The 21,910-nt window shown below is 39.5% G+C and overlaps 1 protein-coding gene across 1 annotated transcript in view; it reads right to left on the reverse strand.

Moving 5' to 3' along the window:
- Positions 1-21,904, reverse strand: part of QSOX1 (quiescin sulfhydryl oxidase 1) — a gene marked incomplete in the record, with an annotated part of 36,140 nt that extends 14,236 nt beyond the window's left edge. The window contains 2 exon segments of the mRNA XM_072419808.1: positions 857-957; positions 21,573-21,904. Coding sequence (XP_072275909.1) covers positions 857-957; positions 21,573-21,813 — 342 coding nt within the window.
- Between the last annotated feature and the right edge of the window lie 6 nt (positions 21,905-21,910).

The raw sequence follows: 21,910 nt of genomic DNA on the forward strand, positions 1-21,910 counted from the left end.
AAGTAGGAACTTTGAGCCTTTGAGCCAGTGGAAGATTTCAGATATATTCTTATTCTGGCGACAAATCAATCTTAGGCGAATTGGGACAAAAAGAGAAAGAAGCCGCCTTTTCAGGGGCACAGAGATCAACAAATTCTGACTTTGTTTTTTAACCTATTAGCATTCACCAAAACTAAAAAAGTAAGAAATAAATGTGAGCTTTAGATACATATTAAAAGAATTATCAGTGAATTGTTTGCAAGTTGTTGAGCCACTCATAGGGTTACATTGTAAAGGGAGCTGTAAAACACAACCATTGTGTAGCATTGTAAAGCAAGAAGCAGAACTTGAATATGTAATTATCATTTGCATGCTTGCTTGGCTTCTAGCTCTGCCCCTCCCTTTCTTACGCCCTGATTTACCAAAGTTCTCCATGGCTAGAGGGAATACTTTCATCAGTGAAGCTGGGTGATCCAGCAAACCTGCAATGTATCTTGTCCAGGATTAAAAACATTTGCTAACAAATAGCAGATGACTTTTAAGAAATCCATTCCAGGTTTGCTGGATCACCCAGCTTCACTGATGAAAGGTTATCCTCCCCAGCCTTGGTGAGCCTTAAAAAATCTGTCCCCTAGCCTGCTAGAGGCTGTGCCCAAATCATAGTTCTTCCACTAGTTGCTACAAGCAAATACATACAATGATTTTTTCAATAAATACATAGCTGCCCAGAGTTCAGCTTTTTTAAGATAATAACACAATCTGTGGTATTAAAAAATAATCAGCATTCACTTCTGACTGCTCCAAACAAATGAAAAAGGATACCAGATATGTTGTTTATAAACAAATACTAAAAAAATAATTAGTAAGAAGCAGCTACCTTCAAGTTAGGGAAACCTTTGACTTCAAACTCCCTACAGACTAATAGGTTGGTTTCATCTCCACAATCCAGGACAGCCAGGTACACCGCAGGTCTCCAGTCTGTACAAAGAAATCAAAGTATCATGTTAGGTCTTTATACAATCACTTCAACAGTTTGTTTTAGAAATAAAATAGAGTCACATATGTTTACTAAATCAGAAATATAATTCAAAGGGATCCAGACTTCAGGAACAAATTTGTAATTACACTCAGCAGACAATCTAGGTGTGCATGAACTCTGAGGGGACATTGCTATGGGAGAATCATTCAGACTGTCATTGTTGAACATTATTTTTAAGAATGATGGTTCCCTGATTGTCATGCCGAAGCTCTGACATACAGAGTAGAAGAAGGTTGCAATATATATTGTAATAGAACTTTGCTTACCGAACCATTAGGATTTGTTCACACCAATAGTTGTGAAGTGGTGCTGTAACTCTATCACAACCCCATGTAAACTTTACAACCATGCTGGAGTTTGGCAGGCAGACGACTGGCACTGGCATTTGTTCATGCAGTGTGTTGAATAAACAACCGATGCTGTAATTATCGTCTCTGAAAGTGGGATCTACTACGACCGCCTGTCATTTGCCCCATCACTCAGTCATGAAATGCTTTCATTTACCTCAATTATAACAAGCAAAGGGTAAGGTAGATCGCCATCTGGCAAGTGATGCAACTGCCCTGCAATAATGCCAAGGCTTCTTCTCCTGGTGATACACCAATATTTGAAAATTATGTTCTATTATCCATTAATTAACTGAGCTCATGTCTGATCCAGTTGAGATTAGCACTAAGATTAAAAGTAGACAAATATCACTGCAGTGTACTGAGTCACAATGACGTCTGTCTACCTGTCTTCTTTTTCTTACTTGTTGCAAATATAGACTCCAACACAGCAGTCAGGCAGGAATACAAAACCAGACATACCACATTATTGATGGCACATGTAAAAGACTGGAAGAGTCCAACAGTATAGAGCATAACCCACCATGCTCCTAGAACGTATCACTGGTCAATGTAAGGACTCCAGACTGTACAATGTACACTATAGTTGGGTCCAGACCCAGGTCTACCTGAGCAACAGTGTTCATTTTCCCCAGGTTCCAAGATTGGCCCTGATTTATTAAAGATCCCTGAGACTTTAGAAGATAGATTATGATGGGTGAACCTGGGTTTTTTTGGCAAACTTTGGAATAAATCTGGCCCAGGATTGAAAACATTTGCCAACTAATAGCAATGATTTTTTAAGAAATCCAACTCAGATTTGCTGGATGACCCAGTTTATCCCATGATACCCTATCTTCTCCAGTCTTGGGGTGCTTTATTAATTCAGGCCCGTTGTGAGGTGTGCTATGTAAATGACAAGATTAATGCTAATTCTTTAAAGAGAAGTGTTGGGTAACTCACTTTTATGACAATACAGGCCCTCCATTATATTATAACAGAGCAATGCGTTAGTGTCATCACCCAAGAACAGGACGTTACTGGCAGAATTGCCAAAAGCTAATAATATAAAAACTAAAACAAAACAAATGCAGCCCACACATATAAGTGCCTGCAAGCTGTAATATATTACATTTTAAAACAGAGGTGTTAAACTCTGGCCTGGCACATCCTTTTTTTGGCCCCCAAAAGAATTCTTAATATTAATTGCAGCTGGTCCACCGCTACTGCAATCCGTAGCATCGGCGGGCCAACTACAATTCATATTTAGCTGCTGTTCTGTAAACCAGAGGCCTCTCTGCCTATGCGTGGCCCCGCATTTTATAGACGCAAGTGATGCCGGGAATTGTAGTAGCAGCATCACTCGTGTCTATTGAACAGCAGCCTATGTGTGGACCCCGCGGAGTTTATAATGACAGGTAAATTCAATAATCAGGAATTACCAGATTATTATCAGGAATTATCATAGAGGTATTGCTATAATAATTGTTTTACTGTGCCAGAGAATGCAATGTGAAACCAATGAATGCAGCAATTAATTTGGTTTCACATTGCATTCTCTGGCAAAGGAAAACAATTAATCTCAATAAAAAGAAACAAGAACACATGAGAAGAGCAGGCAGTAATATGCAGTGGATTGATCTAAAAAATTACATGCTCTTCTCAGGTGTTCTTTTTTCTTCTTATGGAGATTAATAGTTTTTTCAATAAATTTCACGTTTGCCCCGGGACTTGGTCTAAGTTTTTTTTTCGGCCCTCTGTGTATTTGAGTTTGACAGCCGTTTTAGAACCATGTGCCAACGATGAATGTCACACTTACCTCTTCCCCTCTAAAGGGTAGGCATCTCTCTCCTCCGCATGCAGGCGGTTCCGACTCTGGGCGTGCCTTCATTCCCAAGATTTATATGCTTGGTCCAACTGGCTGGCCAATCAGAAAATAGACTCTTGACCAGCCCTGGCTATTTAGCTAGCTCACACACTGTACTTCCATGTTCATGCAACATGTCTCCCATGTGCTGAGCCCCTAATTCTGTTGTGCTAGTTCCTGTACACCTGGTGCCTAATTCAGTGTTTCCTCTGTCCAGCTTCTGCGTTAACCCCTCGTTGTCCAGTCTGTTGCTTCCCAGCCAACTTCCCTGTGCTGTTCTAGTGTTCCTGTCTGTCTGTGGATACCCCTGAGTCTCCTGTTGCTTCCAGTGTCTCCTGTGTTCCCAGGGCCCTCAGTGACCCTTGTGTCACTAGTGTCTGTCTCCTGGATCCCTGTATATATTATTATTAACTGACTTGTATCTATACAGTGCCAACATATAACACAAAGTCCATATATATTATTAGAAAGTCCATAGGTCACTATCTGTTCCCTCACAGGGCTCACAATCTAATGTCCCACCAAAGTCATACGTCATTAACACAGTCTAAGGTCAATTTGAGGACAGAGCCAGTTAACCTAATTTTTTGGAAGGTGGATGGAGACCACAGGAAACCCACACAAACACAGCAGTAGCACACATGCAAATTCTATGCAGGTTGTGTCCTGGCTAAGATTCGTATCTGTAAAGGTCACAGTGCTACAGTGGTCCTCATCCTCTTGTAGGTTGCGGACCACTAAATGCAAGGACTCCAGAACGCCCATGCGAGCCGTGAGAGCCGTGTGTCACTCAAAGGGGAAGAAACGCCCCCCCCCCAGATGTCATGATACCAGAACCCGACGACTCCCCCATCGTCCAGAGACACAACCAGCCCACCGCCCTGAGCCTGCGATGTCTACGGGAGACATGGTCCGCAACTCTGGACGGTCTGGCCGTTGGTGACATTGGCTCTATTTGGGAACTCTAAACACAGCTGTGTCTGAAGACTGCCATGTCAACTCCCATCAACCTTTTATGGGGCCCCTATGTATTTCCATTTATTTACCCTCTTGCTGGGAATATAGAGTGAACTCACCTGACCGAGGCACCTTCCATCTCTCGTTAAACATTAACAAATATTTTTATACGGATTATAAGGGTGTGCTCTTCCCACACTGGTGCTGACATCTCTGCCAATTGTTTATATTATCATTGCCTGGGAATCAGTCCTCAGCATGGATCAGAGTAATGGATCAGGGGTTCTGTTATTTTTTGAGTTTATTCACCAAAGGGTTTCTTGTTCCTTTGGGGCTCCAGATGGAGGATCTCTGCTCTGGGGGTGCCACCCTTGTACCGATGTCAGATGATTGATGCTGGAAACAAACTTTTGTAATTGTTTCCAGTGACAAGAGAATGCACGAGGTGTATTCTGTGTATACAGCACAATTCTGTTCTATGGATAGGGAAGGGGAGGAGGACGTGTGAGCGGCACTATGCTGTGTGCTCCTCCATAGGATTGCACAGCAGTTTTTCCTGATCATGGCAATGCTGTACACATGTCAGAAAAGCATGTCCACTAATCTCAAACAACAAACATGTGTACATAGTTTTACGTTGATTTTTAATTGATTTATGGTATTAGTTGTTTGGGGTTAGTGACATGACTATGGACTTTGTAAAGCTCTGTGTAATATGTCAGCGCTATATAAATAGAAGATAATAAAAATAATATTATTAAGACTCAAAATGCTAACACTCAAAACAGTAATCAATAGAAATGACAAAAAAATTAAAGTGAAATAACACATCGATGATGAAAAATTTAATGAAAAGGGGGAAAATGTAAAATTGCACAGGGTCTGTCTTTTTTCTCCTTTATATAGGTATGATGGATCGCTTAATCCTAAATGATCTTTTATGCTTTTTTTTGTCTATCAGTAAGAGGTGCTGTGCCCTCATGTAATCTGGTAAAATCTTTATTAATATCTCATGTGGCAAGAGTTCATTATAACAGGGGTCCCTAACCTAGTGGCCCCGGCCATCTGACGGGTGGGCTGCAGCTCTGGCCAGTCCACCCCCCAGCGTAGTCAAGAGACCAGAGCCGTAGACCATGTCTCCCGTATGCATCGCAGGCTCAGTAGTGGGTGTGTTGTGTCTCTGGACAGGTTCTGGCATCATGACGTCACACTGGGGGAAGTTTCTTTCCCTTTGAGTGACACACGGCTCCCTGCCCATGCGCCGTCCAGAGTCCGTGCGCTTAGTCGTCTGTGAGGTCAAAAAGGTTGGCCACCGCAGCATTCCAACACTCTGCACACAAGGACACAGCGTCATCTAGTGGCCAGACCATAAACCAAAATTCTTTATCTAATGCCATTTTAAGGTAAAGAACATCTTGGCTTATACTTGAGCATAAATAATTACCATTCACAGATTTTGTCAAAATTATTACATGAATAATTTCTGCTCAGAAAAAAATTGCTTGTAAAAATGAAAATTTGAATTGACTTAAGAAAACCACATGGACATCTGATACCTGTTTTTCTAATAAAGCAACCCTAAAGCTAACAGTTCTGTAAACCTCGGGAGTCTTTTAGGTCCCCTACACACTTTAAAGTGTGTCTACAACCAGCAACAAAAATGTATTATATAGCAGTATACCAGCTCCTATATGTGGTGGCTACATTACCTTTCATTTTTCAGGAATTCTTTCCTTTATTTTCACCTAGTAATTCTGCAAGTAACACACTTCCTTCTTGGGGTGACAACACCCACACACTGTATTGTAGGAGCAGCACTGTCACCCAAGGCTTCTAATAAAGAATTTTTCTTTTCACCTTTTCAACATATGCTTGCTAGTTAATAACACTACCTTAGATATCAGGGCTGCAAATAATAGCTGCTTACTGGATTTCTAGCAAGATCATCATATTTTTTTTGCACTTACTAAAAAGATTGTATATTTAAATAGCTGTGGACCTTATACTTGCTCCATACTTCTCAAAAAACAAATACCCTTCTACCTTTCCCCATCTGCTCATCAAAATGACAACAAGGACTCGATCAATACAGCAGAAGATGCTGTCAAAGAGCAACCATTGGGGAAATTTATACTTCCTTCCTGTTGTGTCTCCAGACAGAAAGCAAAGGGAACACAACACAACAAAAAACCTTTTCCTGGTTCTATTCACACTCTTCTTCGAAACACTAAAACTGATGGCTGTCTTTTGACCCTGGTAAACTGGTAGCACCTCCCTGTGTATTCCCAGAATGCAGGTCCACCCACTAAATAAATAACTGATAACACACATAGGAAGGCAAACATTTGTTCTGTGAGGAATACCTTTGATTTTTCACACACACATAATGCACAGCCACAGAAGGATAATGAAATAAGAACATAATACATTAGCCTATAATATACAAATTACATGGACACAGGTTACCTATTCCAATCAATTCGCATCCAAGCACCTGTTTTATTAAACTAGAACGCTAAACAGATTTTAAAAAAATGATATTCAAAATAGAACTCAGGAATGTGCCTTGTAAATATTTTCCTAGTTTATCAACCCTGTGATCAAGAATATTTAATAACATAATAAAGTCTGATTTAACACTTGTAAATATAGGGATGCATTCAGGCTCCATTTAATGTAATAATATAGCTGTTTTACATTTTCATACTGTTGAGTGCAACATTAAGGGTTAAAGCCCCACCCTGTGCTCGTAGGAGAGTAGGACGCTCTAGCACACAGCAGTAGCCGGCTCTCCAGCACAATAATACTCACCCCGAACACTACTCCAATCAACAACACTTTTAATTTCTAAACAAAAGTTAATTTATTAAATAAATATATATATATATATATATACACACACACACACACAACTTTCAAACAAATTATACCATTAAGGTGTATCCATAGACACTTTACACAGGTCATCACTACAGGATGGCTATAACGTTCAGCTATTGCTAGAGTGAACAGAGGGAGTCTACAGTATGTGCACAGGAAGAAAAAACTAGAAAAAAAATCACACTGGGATGCAATGGGATAGGGATACAGATAGTCTTTGGGTTACATACGAGATAGGGACTGTAGGTTGAATTTGAATGTAAGTCTGAACAGGTAAATTATTTTAATAAATGCAAATAGGACAGATGTTTGTCTCAACATAATATTAGGCAGCGAGGCATCAGTTACTGTATAAAATCCTCACTGTGAGTTCATCACAAACAAAGCAAAAAAAAAAGTAATGGAGCCTAGACATTCATAAACTTCTGGAGCAAGCTGTGCTTTGATATGCAAAAAGAAACAACTGCAGAGTTTGTCTTGGTCATTAAAAGGTTACAAGATGTTGCAGAACAGCAAAAGATTTCTTCTGCAAGTCATGTGAACCACCCCATCCCCCTATCAAGCCTATGTCCTGCACACCAATGAGCAGGGAAGCCCCCTCAAAGTAAGTTGGATGTCCTTAACTTGGGGACTACCTGTACTTTGTAATTTTTTTTGTTATATTGCTTTTCTAAGTATTCTATTCTTTAGTTCTACTTTGAATGTATCACAGACAAATCTTGAAACGTGTTCTGTTATCTAATTCTTCACAACATCAAGGTTGTTACTACAAGATATCTTCAATTCTTTAATTTATCTGCATACATCATACACCAGGTTACTCTTTCCTCATATAGGATGAAGTCCAGGGGAACTTTTACCCAGGAGCAGAGGAACAAGGAGCATACTCAATCACTCCCCAGGCAGGCAACTCTCTCCAACACTCCAGGATGTGGACGGGCCCTCACCATCCTTATGTACAGTACAAATCTGCTGATCCTGCATGTATACATAAGGATATCAGAATATTTATCATTTTCTCACCTAAACAGGAGTTCAGTTTTAATATTTATCTGGAATAGGGGCATAGAAAACAGCAAACAACCAGCACAATTTCATAACACCTCACCACTAGTTTTCTAGAATCCCCTATCTGTGAATATATAACAATATCCAAACACACCTCTTCTACCATAGTGCTGTCAGACCTTGGCTGTATGTGACAAGTTTATTCCATTCCACGGGTGCAGTCTAATCCATCACAGACGACAGAGGAAATACTTTTCTTTCTTATAGAATGATCTGTTCACACATTCCAGACTAAATGCCATTACAACATCACCATGGCCTTTCTACATGACAATCCACAACTGTCAAGTCTGATGAGCATACATGCTGACTCGTATTTCCTTCCTAGAAATACTAATATGAATAAATCTTTTTTAATAAAGCAGTGTAAAAAAGCCTTATTAAATCTGCAAAGTGCAGTGAGCCATAGAGTACTTTGCTCCAGTGTGCCCTCCAAGGACATGGGATCAGGTCCGATACCAGCCATTTAAGGGTTTGATTGGTTCAGGGCAGCCACTGTGCCAATTATCACCAGATTCATACCTTGTATGTATTGCTTTGGGAAACCGTTGAATCAGTGTGTTATGTTACGCATTGAAATGATGCAACACATCGCCACTAAACAAGTAAACATATCCACACTTGTTTTATAAGAGAGCTATTAAATAAAAACTAGCTTAAAGCTTTAAAACCTAAATATGGGCTCCACTCCTCAACCAATTGATAGTTAAATTTAAAAAAAAAAGTAATGCTTCTGTCACTTTGAATAGTTACGAGTTACAATTTTTCCCATGAATAGTTTTAAAGAAAACTTTAAGCAAAATAGAATATGAATTTTTTTAAAATCATTGTTTCCATAATAATGCATACTTAGGCAGGTTTGAGATCCGCAGTGGGAACAAGTGTTCTCATGTGGCTCCTAGCGCCTGGCACATCACCTTTTGCTCAGCCTGGCACAGTGTCAGTTGCTCACCCTCCTGCAGTGCTGGTTTTTAAAGAACCGGTGTTTACAGATTTGAAAGCTATGATGGAGGGTGGTGGTGACAAAACACAGCATAGCAATTGCATCCCCTGGTGAAGTTTAATCACCGGCTCTATTACTAAGCTCAACTGCTGAGCTAAATACGTCAGAGGCTGTGGTTTGTCCCTCTGACTTGTGAACAAAAAAGCTGAAACACTGAATCTATAGTGTGTGCCTGAGAATTTATGTATTATGTATTTGGGGTTGAATTAACATGGAATGAACCTAAACCTGTGGCTTTATATTGCTTGGCTGTGGGAAGGAAACAGAGAAGTGGCACAATTCATTACCACAATGCAAAACAACATATCTGTCTAAGACAACCATGTGCACAGGGTGACAATGATGCTTTACTTTCATTGCAGAAGAAACTGAATTTTTAACCTGGTTTAGGAATGGGAAAAATAATCAAATGGCAGTAGCAATAACTAATAAAACATATGCTGTAGGGCAGGGGTGTCAAACTCTGAACCGCGGGCCAAATCTGGCCCACAACGTTCTTTTTTTTGGCCCCCAAAAGAATTCCTAATATGAATTGCAGCTGGCCCGCCGTTACTGCAATCCGTAGAAACGGTGGGCTATCTACAATTCATTTTAAGCTGCTTTTCTATAGATGTGAGTACAGTGACGCTACTACAATTCTTGGCATCACTGGCGTCTCTAAACCAGCGGCCTCTCTGCCTAAGCATGGCATCGCATTTTTAGACGCAAGTAATGCCAGGAATTGTAGTAGCAGCATCACTCGTTTCTATTGAACAGCAGCCTATGTGTGGACCCCAAAGAGTTTATACTGACAGGTAAGCCAGAGAATTGTGCCAGAGAATGCAATGTGTAACCAAATTATTACAGCAATCCATTTGGTTTCACATTGTTTTACTTTGCCAGACAATGCAATTAGAAAAAACAATAAGAAGAAGCAAGACTATTTACCCTACTATATTACAACCATGAAGATTACACCAAAGTGAAAGTTTTGTCACACTCCAGGATAAACAAAATCCAATAGACGTCTCTTCTGTATAGCTTATTGTGGTCTCTTTATTTTTCTATCATGCAGGAAATAAAAAAAAAAATCTCAGCCCTCTTTCTCTATTATGGGCTTGTTCCAGAATAAATGTTTAGAAAAACCCCTTTATTCCATATGAAAATGTTTTATATCTAATGGGAAAGAAAAACGTCCTAAATTTTTTCAAAATTTCAAGTTTGGCTCGCGACTTGGTCTAAGAATTTAATTTCGGTCCTCTGTGTATTTGAGTTTGACACCCCTGCTGTAGGGGAAAATGTTGTGACATTAGAAGTAAAAGACTGAATTCCATTAAAAAGATTTACCGTATTTTTCGGACCATAAGACGCACTTTTTTCCCCCCAGAAGTGGGGGGAAAAAGTCCCTGCGTCTTATGGTCCAAATGTATCAAAATGTATCCTTCCCAGCTGCTGTCCCGTCCACCCTCTGCCTTTTCTCCTGTCTCCAGCGCGGCCCTGTTTGTTTACCTGTCGTTTATAGGTAGGTAAGCAGAGAGGGGGTTTGGGCAATGAAAGCGCCCTAATACTTACAGATTCCATGATCCAAAGGGGTCCTGGTCCAGTACCGGATGCCCCGACATGGACGAGGCTTGCTGTTTGGTCCACCTTGATGGCGTCCTACGGAGTTCACAGAAGAAGCTCCAAAGATTTCCTGGGACCCAAAGCTGTCCCTCGTCATCCAATCAGTGAGCGGTGTGGGACACATGATGACGTCACTGCACTGTGAGGAACTGAGCTTTCTAGATTCTGACTCTAGCAATGAGGAGTTCTTGGGGTTCTCATAAAACGAGCAGAACCTTTACCGTAAATCTTCAACTTTATTCTATTTTATTTCTGAAGTCTCTCGTTATTGTGTTTTACAGTAATTTTGTCTTTTGCTGACTTTGTTAATAATGGTTCTAAATGCTGCTGTTTACTTTACAGGGTTTATTACATGTGTTTATGACTGTGATGTTGGTTTTTAATGCACATAAAATATTTTAGGACACTATTTGTTTCAGAATCTTTTTTTTCTTCATTTCCCTTCTCTAAAAAACTGGTGCGTCTTATGGTCCGAAAAATACGGTAGTTGCCTATACATGATTTAAGAATCAATAATATGACCAAGCACTGCTTGTGAAAGTTGGGTCAAGTAGAAATTGGAAACAAGAACTTCTAATTGATGAATGATACCACAACCACAAAGATATTTTCTATCCTGTTATAAAAAAGAAACAGAAGTGACAACAATAATATACTTGTGTCAATTCTGAACGTTATTCACACTACTAATTTGTTGACATGCTTTTCTTTGTTTTGTATATTTACACAAGTCTATGGGACAGCACAATCTATATATAAACTAGGTCAAATGTACCGGACAATAAATTCTGAATGTTGTCAAAAGAGTCTCAGACTGATGTCATCAAAATTAACTCAAAAGATATTTTTTACAGAACCTTAAGGTTTTTTTCATTCCCCCTTTGCTTTCTTTATTCATGATTTGTTTTATATTTTAGACCTTTCACCACTAGTAATACACCATGGAAATTCCAATTTACTGGCCAAACTTTTTTGCTCATTTTGCAGTCTTCTGAAATAGGCATCTCAAATATTTATCCCCTGTAGCCATCACAATCCTCTGTTCTAAATAAACCCAATTTACAACCACACTCTGATATAATCATTTTGCCAGCTATGTCAGCCAAGTCACAAGAGATCACTGTGTGAAACCGTATCAATTACTTTGCTGAAATAAAAAAAACATTTGTGATATAGTCAAAAAATTCAATCACAATAGACTGACATGAAATTTAAATAATCAACAATAATTTTGCTACTGCAGTATACCGAAAGGCAAAATATTTTTGAGATTAAAAAAAAGAGCACCAACGAGAAATGAACATGAAATCCAGATTACCAATATCATGAGAAATGAAAGTTTTAGGTAGTTATCAAAACAGGAATAAAGGGGTACATTTCCAAAAGGGGACATTACTCTCATGATTACAGAAATTTGGAAAGATCTCCACTTTCTGTTGAATCTACAGGACAGGAAGTGAAGGAAGTATATATATTTGCCAGCTGCTTTCTCTCCATCCTTCCTGTGGATCGGTACAATATCAGCTCCATCAGCGGTGGCAACCACTCCCGTTAAACAAGATTGATTACAAAGGTCAGGTATTGTTACAACAACTAAAAAATCTTCTTGATTGGTGCCTAAATTAAAAAAGCTGCCACATCCCATAAATATCAACAATGCTAACTATACCCTGTAAGGCAGCGGTCCCCAACCTTTTAAATGAAATAAAAAGATTTAGGAAAACAAGAGCGTGGAATGGTCACTGCACACAGTCACAGAAAAATGCCTGGGTGCTCTACAAACTTTGCACATCAGGAATTCTAACAGGAAACACAGCTAATAAAAGTAAAACTACAATAGAAGCGAACAAGGCACTCATAGGACTAATACATTTATAAGTATATAGTGTGTATTTAAACTACCGTTGCCTTGATCAAGCTGTTCCTAACCAAATATTTAACAATAATAAATCTTAAAGTGGTTTAATTTTACGGTAATAAAGTCCAATTTCCAATTGGAATTAAAAGAATAAATACATTTTATATACATATACAGTTAGGTTAATACATTTTTAGACAGAAACAACATATATCTTATTTTGGTTCTGTACATTACCACAATTTATTTTAAATGAAACAACTCAGATGCAGTTGAACTGCAGACTTTCAGCTTTAGTTTCAGGGGCTCAAAAGTTATTGGACAATGGACTCAAAGGCTATTTCATGGGCTGGTGTGGGCAATTCCTTCATTGTGTCATTATCAATTAGGCAGATAAAAGGTCCAGAGTTGATTGGGGGGGGGGCTAGTATGTGGAAGATTTTGCTGTGGAACATGTGGTCAAAGGAGCTCTCCATGCAGGTGAAACAAGCCATCCTTAAGCTGCAAAAACGGAAAAAACCCATCCGAGAAATTGCTACAATATTAGGATTGACAAAATCTACATCATGACAAAGAAACAAAGCACTGGTGAACTCAGCAACACCAAAAGACCTGGACGTCCACGTAAGACAACAGTGGTGGGTTATCACAGAATCATTTCCATGGTGAATAGAAACCCCTTCACAACAGCCAACAAAGTGAACAACACTCTCCAGGAAGTAGGCGTATCGATATCCAAGTCTACCATAAAGAGAAGACTGCATGATAGTAAATACAGAGGGTGCACTGCAAGGTGCAAGACACTCATAACCCTCAAGAATAGAAAGGCTAGATTGGGCTTTGCTCAAAAACATCTAAAAAAGCCAGAACAGTTCTGGAAAAACTTTCTTTGGACAGATGAAACCAAGATCAACCTTTACAGAATGATGGCAATAAAAAAAGTATGGAGAAGGAGTGAAACAGCTTATGATCCAGAGCATAGCACATCATCTGTAAAATATGGCGGAGGCAGTGTGATGGCTTGGGCGTGCATGGCTGCCAGTGGCACTGGGACACTATTGTTTATCCATGATGTGACACAGGACAGAAGCAGCCGAATGAATTCTGAGGTGTTCAGAGACATACAGTCCGCTCAAATCCAGCTAAATGCAGTCACATTGATTGGGAGGCGTTCCATATTACAGATGGACAATGACCCAAAACATACAGCAAAAGCAACCCAGGAGTTTATTAACCCCCCTAGCGGTAATCCTGAGTGTGACTCGGGGTGGCTTTTACATGCAAAAAGCGTTAACCCCGAGTCACACTTGGGGTAACTTTAGAAGCCCCCCCTACCTTTGCCCCACGTTCAGATGGTCCTGCTGTGATGCCGTGGCGCCGGTCCATCGGGGGGCGTGGCTGGGCGGGAAATTTAAAAGCAGATTACTGAGTAATCTGCTTTTAAATACCACCCGGGTCCCGGCCACGCCGCTGCTCGCATAAGCAGGGAGATGTGAAGCACAATGCAGAAGTCCTGGTGAGGCGGGCGGCACATCCCCACTCACATCACCCGGGATAATGAGTCATCTTCCGGACGATGTGATTGGTGATGTATGGGGGTGTGTCCGGGCGGGAAATTTAAAAGCAGATTACAATGTAATCTGCTTTTAAATGGTTTTTACAGTACAAAAACACCACACAACATGAAATAAAAATAAAAGTACATTTTGAATTTTATTTTTAGATTACATTGTTGTCTATTATTTCATTATTTTTTACAATTTTTATTTATAATTATGTATTATAATATAATTTATGATTATAATATAATAAATAAATATAATTATCATACCCGGGAGTTAATCCTAAGAATTACAGGCCCACAATATGAACAAAAATTTCTATGCAAAAAAAAAAAAAATAGGATAATTTTTTCCATCAAAAAACTGACAGAATTAGAACGCTAGGGGGGTTAAAGTAAAGAAGTGGAATATTCTTGAATGGCCAAGTCAGTCACCTGATCTGAACCTAACTGAGCATGCATTTCACTTGTTGAAGAGTAAACTTCGGACAGAAAGGCCCACAAACAGCAACTGAAAGCCGCTGCAGTAAAGGCCTGGCAGAGCGTTAAAAAAGGGGAAACCCAGCATCTGGTGATGTCCATGAGTTCAAGAATACAGGCTGTCATTGCCATCAAAGGATTTTCAACCAAGTATTAGAAATTAACATTTTATTTTCAGCTTTTTAATTTGTCCAAATACTTTTGAGCCCCTGAAATGAAGTGATTGTGTTATAAAAAGGCTTTAGTTCCTCACATTTTTATTGCATCCTTTTGTTCAACCCACTGAATTGAAGCTGAAAGTCTGCAGTTCAACTGTATCTGAGTTGTTTCATTTAAAATGAATTGTGGTAATGTACAGAACCAAAATTAGAAAAAAATTGTCACTGTCCAAATATTTATGGACCTAAATGTATATACAGTTTATGCACAAAATCACACAAGGAACACATTCTGCCACTTCTGCTGTGTATAAGGCTATGAACAACTATACTATCAAACATTTATTGACCTTTTCATGTTAAGTTCTGACTTCTATTTTTCCCCCCACCTTCTGTCACACAAAGCTTTTACTATCTAAGTACGATGGGAAGTTTCCAGCATCTTTATGGGAAGCAGATGTTCATTCATCTCTATTCATTAGGACACTCAACGGTCTAAAAATACACACAGTGCTGACCAGGAACATTTATCACTATTAAATAACAGGGTACTAAGTGCAGCTATATGTTATAAAACTAAGCACACAATTAAAATAAAGCTGTAGTTGGGCAGGGTAAGCTGATGAAAAGGAAATCCTGAATGCTTATTAAAGGATACTGTCATTAAATGATTACCGTCAGTACATCATTGCTCTTTTCCTGTGTTCTTAAATTTAATGATTTGGCAAGTAAGGGTAGAATGCTGTTTATTTTATCCTGGGTTTCCCTTTATTAGTTTAATGGTCAACCTTCTGTAAAAACAAAGAAAAACAGTATACTTGCAGGGACTTATGGATGGTGTCACTCGGCTTTCTTGTTAGCATCCAATATAGTATATGCTATCCAGTTATATTCTAATCAAAGCATCAAATCTTCATAAATACTCAATAACCATTACAGTTGCATATTTCATAAAAATGTTATTTAAAATGACATAAAAGCATGCCGCTCTTTAGGTAAATACTACACCGTAAAAGTAGATTTGAATTACCTTATTTTTTCTGTTTTTGGTGCCTTTACATATTACATGCAGCTATATAATAATAATAACATTCGGGGGACCTCATTCTTGGAGAAGGGACATCCATTCAATAGGTAAACCTATGGTTTTGTACAAAGTTTTGGGCTTGTAACCTAAACAAGGGAAATCCTGTCTCTCTTGCATTTAGTGCCTGTTTGAGTCTTGGGTCAGATACACCTATATCCTATTTTTGCCTTTTTTGTACCCCCCCCCCCCCCCCATTTTCTCAGCACCAATAATATTTTATTAAGCCACATGTGACCGATTATGGGAGCTACATAACTAAAGATCGGCATGCTGCTATATTCTTTTAACATGCCTGTAGATTTACCATGTTTTTTGTGTTCAACAAGTAGCAAAAAAAATCTCAAATAACTTTTCTTTTACACTTCCAAACTATTTTTTTTTCTATACAAGACAACATGAATGTAAAACACTGATTGATGCAGCTTAAAAGAAGGAAATGCAGGTTAGAAAGAGGTCAAATTAAGGTCTATATCCATTTTATTGGACTGTGAATAATCAAAAGATTTCTCAAACCTATTCTGGATCCTAAATGCAAGCTTAATGGACCTGAAAGCAGATTGCATTCTGCATCAGCATAAACAATTTGGAAGTGATGGTGGAGGGAAAAATATGATGTTGCTGTGATGACATGTCCTCTTCCACTAGATAACAACATGTCCTAAATAATGTGCGGGAGCAATTTGACTTCATAACTCAAACTCCTCTAAAACTGCTCATTTGTACCCAGATTCTACAAATTCTACACCTCCGCTCATTTCTTTGTCACTCACCCTGAATTGAGGGCTGCAAATTCACTAAGCAACATGTGACTATATTTCCATACTCCCTAACAATCTCTAATTATTGTATAAAAATATATATTACAGAGTGATTGTGAAATAAGCTATGGTGGTTTTACCAGTCTATTTTTGCATATTAATTCTTGAAGGTCTAAAAAGCTGGAGGTGTGGTAAGGGTGGGCCATTTGCTTCCAAATGAATATGCTAAATTGTGTCCCATTTTCTTTCTTTTGATGAAATGCTAATGCCATTTTGGTGTCCCCACCTACATTTCAATTTTTGCCTAGGCATAAGTTCTTTTGAATACACATCAGTGTGTGTTGGCTGCAGCTCTTCTGAATACTGTATGGATCCTGTACCCGGGTTTTCTCTACTTTTACAAAATATTCCTGTTACAGATCAGTGTTATTCTGGATTTTTTTTTCAAGCTGTAGCTGGGTGGTCAAAAAGTGGGTAGAAAAGCTGCATAGTAGTATACGTTTAGTATTAATCAGGTCTAGCTCCCTCCAGCAGAGCAGGCAAGATACAAACTCTCATTGACATCTCACGCGATGACAGTTGGATGGCTACTGGCCAGGTGGTGCGCACCAAGGGGATGGGGAGAACACTGCAGGTTATACAGAACATTTTAGGCATCACATGGTTACACTGCATGGTGAGCCCGGCTCCATTCTTAACACTGCCAAGAAAAGACCTAGATGCTGAAGACAACAAAAATACTGCACATGCGCAGGAGCTTCATCATAAGTAACCGCTCAATGGTCAAAGACAATCCTGGTGGACACAGAAAAGTCAAAAGCGGAGATGGCAGTGCAGCGATCCTCGATTCGTCATTGCTGGAGGGCACAAAGGAAATAGGTGTAGTGTAGTGTAAGTGAAACTAAATTTAGGAGTACCTTACCTTAGCTACAGTGAGGCAATGTCCACAACTATATTACCAGCAACAACATCTATTTAAGGGCCCAAAGTCTTTGTCCACCCTGAACGGCAGTCTGGGATGGTCTAACAACCCATAGGAATTTATTCATTCTAACATCAAAGCAAGCACTGAGCAAGGCACGGGTCAACCGGATAAGTATCACAGCTAGGTTGTTCTATTACATATCTGAAAGATTCTCTCTTATGAATCCCAGTGGTAAATGCTTCAATACTCTCTGTATTTCTGGCACTTTCCTACTCAGTCATTTTACCAATAAATGGTGCTGTTCTTTTGGGTTATATCATGTTCACTACTGGCCACCCTGTGCTCACAGGTGAATGCTGCAGAGTGCAATGCTATAGAATTATTGCTTTTCCAGCTTTTTAGATTTCCTAACTGCCCGAGAAAAGCAAGAAGGAGGAGAAACTGTGATATCATTAAGTAGTGTATGCAGCAAGCCGGTACTCTCATTAACAGCTGGTTGTTGCAGACGGCTGAAAATCCAACATTTCAATTTGATTTCTTGGTATTACATTGTTGGATCACGCCCTGATAAAAAGGGCTATACATGCAGATTTTGTGTGACACTTGAAATGTAACATATCATTTTGGAATGTAACTTTCTATTGTGGTTCTCCTGGTTCTACCACTTTCTCCTGTTCCATTCTGAAGTGGCTCTGGAAGGAATACTGCATAGGAGAGCTGCCAGCCCATTGTCTAAATGCTGCACACTCCTGTTTGCTACCCATAGTGACAATACTACCTTGGGGATCCAATGCCACCTATCTATCTTTGTAACAGGTTTTTTTAACCGTTCTGCTCTATAATTACTAAAAAAAAGTGCAATATCCTAGCAAAAGTATATGTCCATTTTATGTCATTCTATTTGTTATAACCCTGAATGTTGTTTTTTTTTTGGTATTTATTAAAACATCCTTCAATAAAAAGTTTTCTTTTTTTTTTTTACAAAGTATTTGTCCAGCCATGTTTTTTTTACTTTTGAGGACTCTATTAGAGAATTTTCCCCAAAATTTTGGAATACAATACCATCTGAAAAGTTTTGCCTAGATAAAAAAAAATTTACTAACCCATAGTTATTCCTAAATCTAAAATATAACATTCAATTGAATTGTGTAGACCCAAATTTAAAATGTGTTTTAAACCTGCCAGCTTGGGCTGCATGAAAATGTGAAAAATTGTATGAACAACTACTGTAGTTCTGGTTTGTGTTAGAAAGAGTATAGAAATGTTTAACCATCCATCAGTTTATTTTTTTATACTGTCTGCGTTCAACTAGGGAAATTTTTCCTTAAGCAGAACTGAACTCTGCCTATAATTATTTCCCTGTACCATCAATAAGCGCCCTGGTTGGTGCTAACATCTGCTTCCAGGCTTTGGAGCCTTCGGCCATGTTGATTGGCCGGCACAGAATGACTTAACTCCCATGTGTGCGCAAAGCAGTTATTATTATTATTAAACAGGATTTATATAGCGCCAACATATTACGCAGCTCTGTACATTAATCATTTATTTGTACTCAGAGCAGCTCAATACATGATGTAGAGAAGACAGAAGAGGGTAAGAAGTCTGAACTTCACAACAGACATATGGGTTTAATAATAAAGCAGTGAATTTGACATTTTCAGGCAGACAACTATCCAAATCTATGTCCTCTATTTATAAAACAGTGAATCTCACATTCTCTCAAACATTCTCTCTTAAGAATCTTCTAGGTTCATGTGTTTCAATGGCGGAAGTTGATTCCCACCAGGCAATGTTTGAGGGAATGTCAGATTTCCTGTTTTATAAACAGAGCTCCATGTGTATTCAATGGCAAGGATCAATTACCCAGCAGAGATTGTTTGGTGAATGTCTGATTCACTTTGCTTTATAAACGGACCCCATGGTGTATCTCTTCTTCAATTAAAAACTTAAAAAACAAAGAAGCCAGAAAAATAAGCTAACTAATCTGTTTAAGTTCTATGCTTTTTGTTGCATATATTTACAAATACACATGGAAGCCACACTGGCACCCTCTGATCTATGCTGCATTTGTAGCATTGTGCTGACACAGCCAGCTTACCTAGAGGCTGCACTTGCAAACAGTTGCTCAGGTTTGATTAAACTAGCTAAAAGTGCAGGGTAATATACAAAACAGTACAAAAGAGTCCCCAGCAAACTTTCAAGCTAGCCACCAAAAAAAAAACAAAAAAAAAAAACATCTGGTTCAACTTTTTAAATGTGAAAACCAGATTTTTTTTGTTGCATTCAGATACGTGTAGCCCATACTGCTATAAACCAGCAGTCACCAACCGGTGGTCTGCAAGAAAATTTTGGTGGTTCACAGCTCTGGTCGGTGCAGTCATAAGAAGGACCCCGCTGGGAAGGTGCACCGGCCAGACCTGCAGACCATGTCCCCCATATGTATTGCAGGCTCAGGGCGATGGGTGGGTTGTGTCTCTGGACAGGCTCAGACATGCGATGGGAGAGTGGGCCGGTTCTGGCATCATGATTTCATTATGGGGGAAGTTTCTTCCCCTGTGCATGACACATGGCTCCCCATTCATGCACAGTCCGGAGTCTGTGAAATTAGTGGTCCGTGACGCCCAAAAGGTTGGCGACCACTGCTCTAAACCATTGTGGTCCCCAACTTTATCTGGGTGCTGAACTATGGAACATAAAGAGCAATGCAAAACAAACATAGCCGAATAAAGATTATAATGTAATGCAAAATTACAAAAATTGGGCTAGTCAAGTTTAAGACTTAAAAACTAAGAAGAAAGAAATGTATATACTAAATATTATCATTCTATTCATTAACCAGATACTGGTACCAGATTACAAAAAACAAATCCCAATAGTGTTCCTAAAGACTTTGTGCAAACAGAATCCTATGTCACAACAATCTAAAGGCAAAGAAACGCTAAGCAGATGGCGGAATCCCGGGATAGCCGAGCAGCATATGGAGAAGTTCAGACATGTGAGTCTGGTGTCTGGTCAGCTAGGTGTTTAAATAACAACGGTTTTTTTTGTGGGCATTTGTGTCATAAATCAAAAAAAGCTCCCCCCCAAAAAAAGGCAGCAAGCCCTTGATTTGTCATTGAACAGCGTATGGAAAAAACAGCTACTACAGGATGTTGGGAACAAAACAACGACAAGTGAATGCCATAGAAGCTCAGCACAGATGCGGATGGAATGACTTTTCTCACTATTTAGGTGTCCTTCTTTCTTTACGAACGTTTGTCTGAACAAAGCTTGCAAATCAGTTTCATGGAATTCCGAACATTGTTCTTACTGGAAGAATTCTGAATGTAACTAAGCAAAGAATGATTGATACATTAAATAAAAAGTAAGGAAAATAATGATCCATTGACACTAAGAGTAAACTATTCAGTTTAGCCTAAACTCACATTGGTGGCTTGATTGCTCAATTTTGTGCGGTTCGCCGTGGCTGGCACAGTGCCAGCAGCTTGAGGACTTGCACGGCAGCGCGGTTTAAAAAGAACCGTAATCTGCACGTGACAGCAGCGATGGGTACTAGTAATGCTCAGTGCAGCCCTATTCATTCTCTATTTAATGTACAGCGCTGCGTAATATGTTGGCGCTATGTAAATCCTGTTTATTACTGATAATTATAATATTATTAGACCGTATTAATGACATATGACTATGGTAGGGACATTAGATTGTGAGCCCCTTGGAGGGACAGCTAGTGATATGACTATGGACTTTGTACAGCGCTGCGTAATATGTTGGCGCTATATAAATCCTGTTTATTATCGATAATAATAATATGGGGGCTGTCGCAGGGAGGCGCACATGTGGAGTAAGCGTTGCATGGCATGAGGAAGTGGCAAGCCCACTGGCAGTGTGAATTTCCCCCTAATAATGGAAGTAAGCAGTAGATATAAAGTATGTTATACAACAATACACTATAACTACAAATTAAAAATATGTTGAATGAAATAACAAAACACTAGCAGATATTCCACAACCCGTCACGTCTCACCCTTTATATCCTGGGCCAGGGCTTGAAAAGTCGGCTTGAAATTCCGGCAGTGCCCGCACCAGCTGGCATAGAACTGGGCAAACCAGGCGCTGGAAGAGTTCAGCAGGATGTGATGGGCACCGTCAGCCAGGGACACCACCGAATCAGAACTCCCGTACAAGTGAGCCTGGACCGGGGACACCGCCAGGAGCAGAAAGCCCAGCAATCCGGGGACACGGAGCCAGCTCAGGCCCGGCATCATCACTGCACTGAGCACAACTCTACCCGGGACCAGACGCTGACATCCCGGGGGAGGGGAGACACTGAGCCGGCCTACATCGTCATCATCACTGGAGACA

This window comes from Pyxicephalus adspersus, chromosome 8 (genome assembly GCF_032062135.1).
Source record: "Pyxicephalus adspersus chromosome 8, UCB_Pads_2.0, whole genome shotgun sequence".
Lineage (NCBI taxonomy): Eukaryota > Metazoa > Chordata > Amphibia > Anura > Pyxicephalidae > Pyxicephalus > Pyxicephalus adspersus.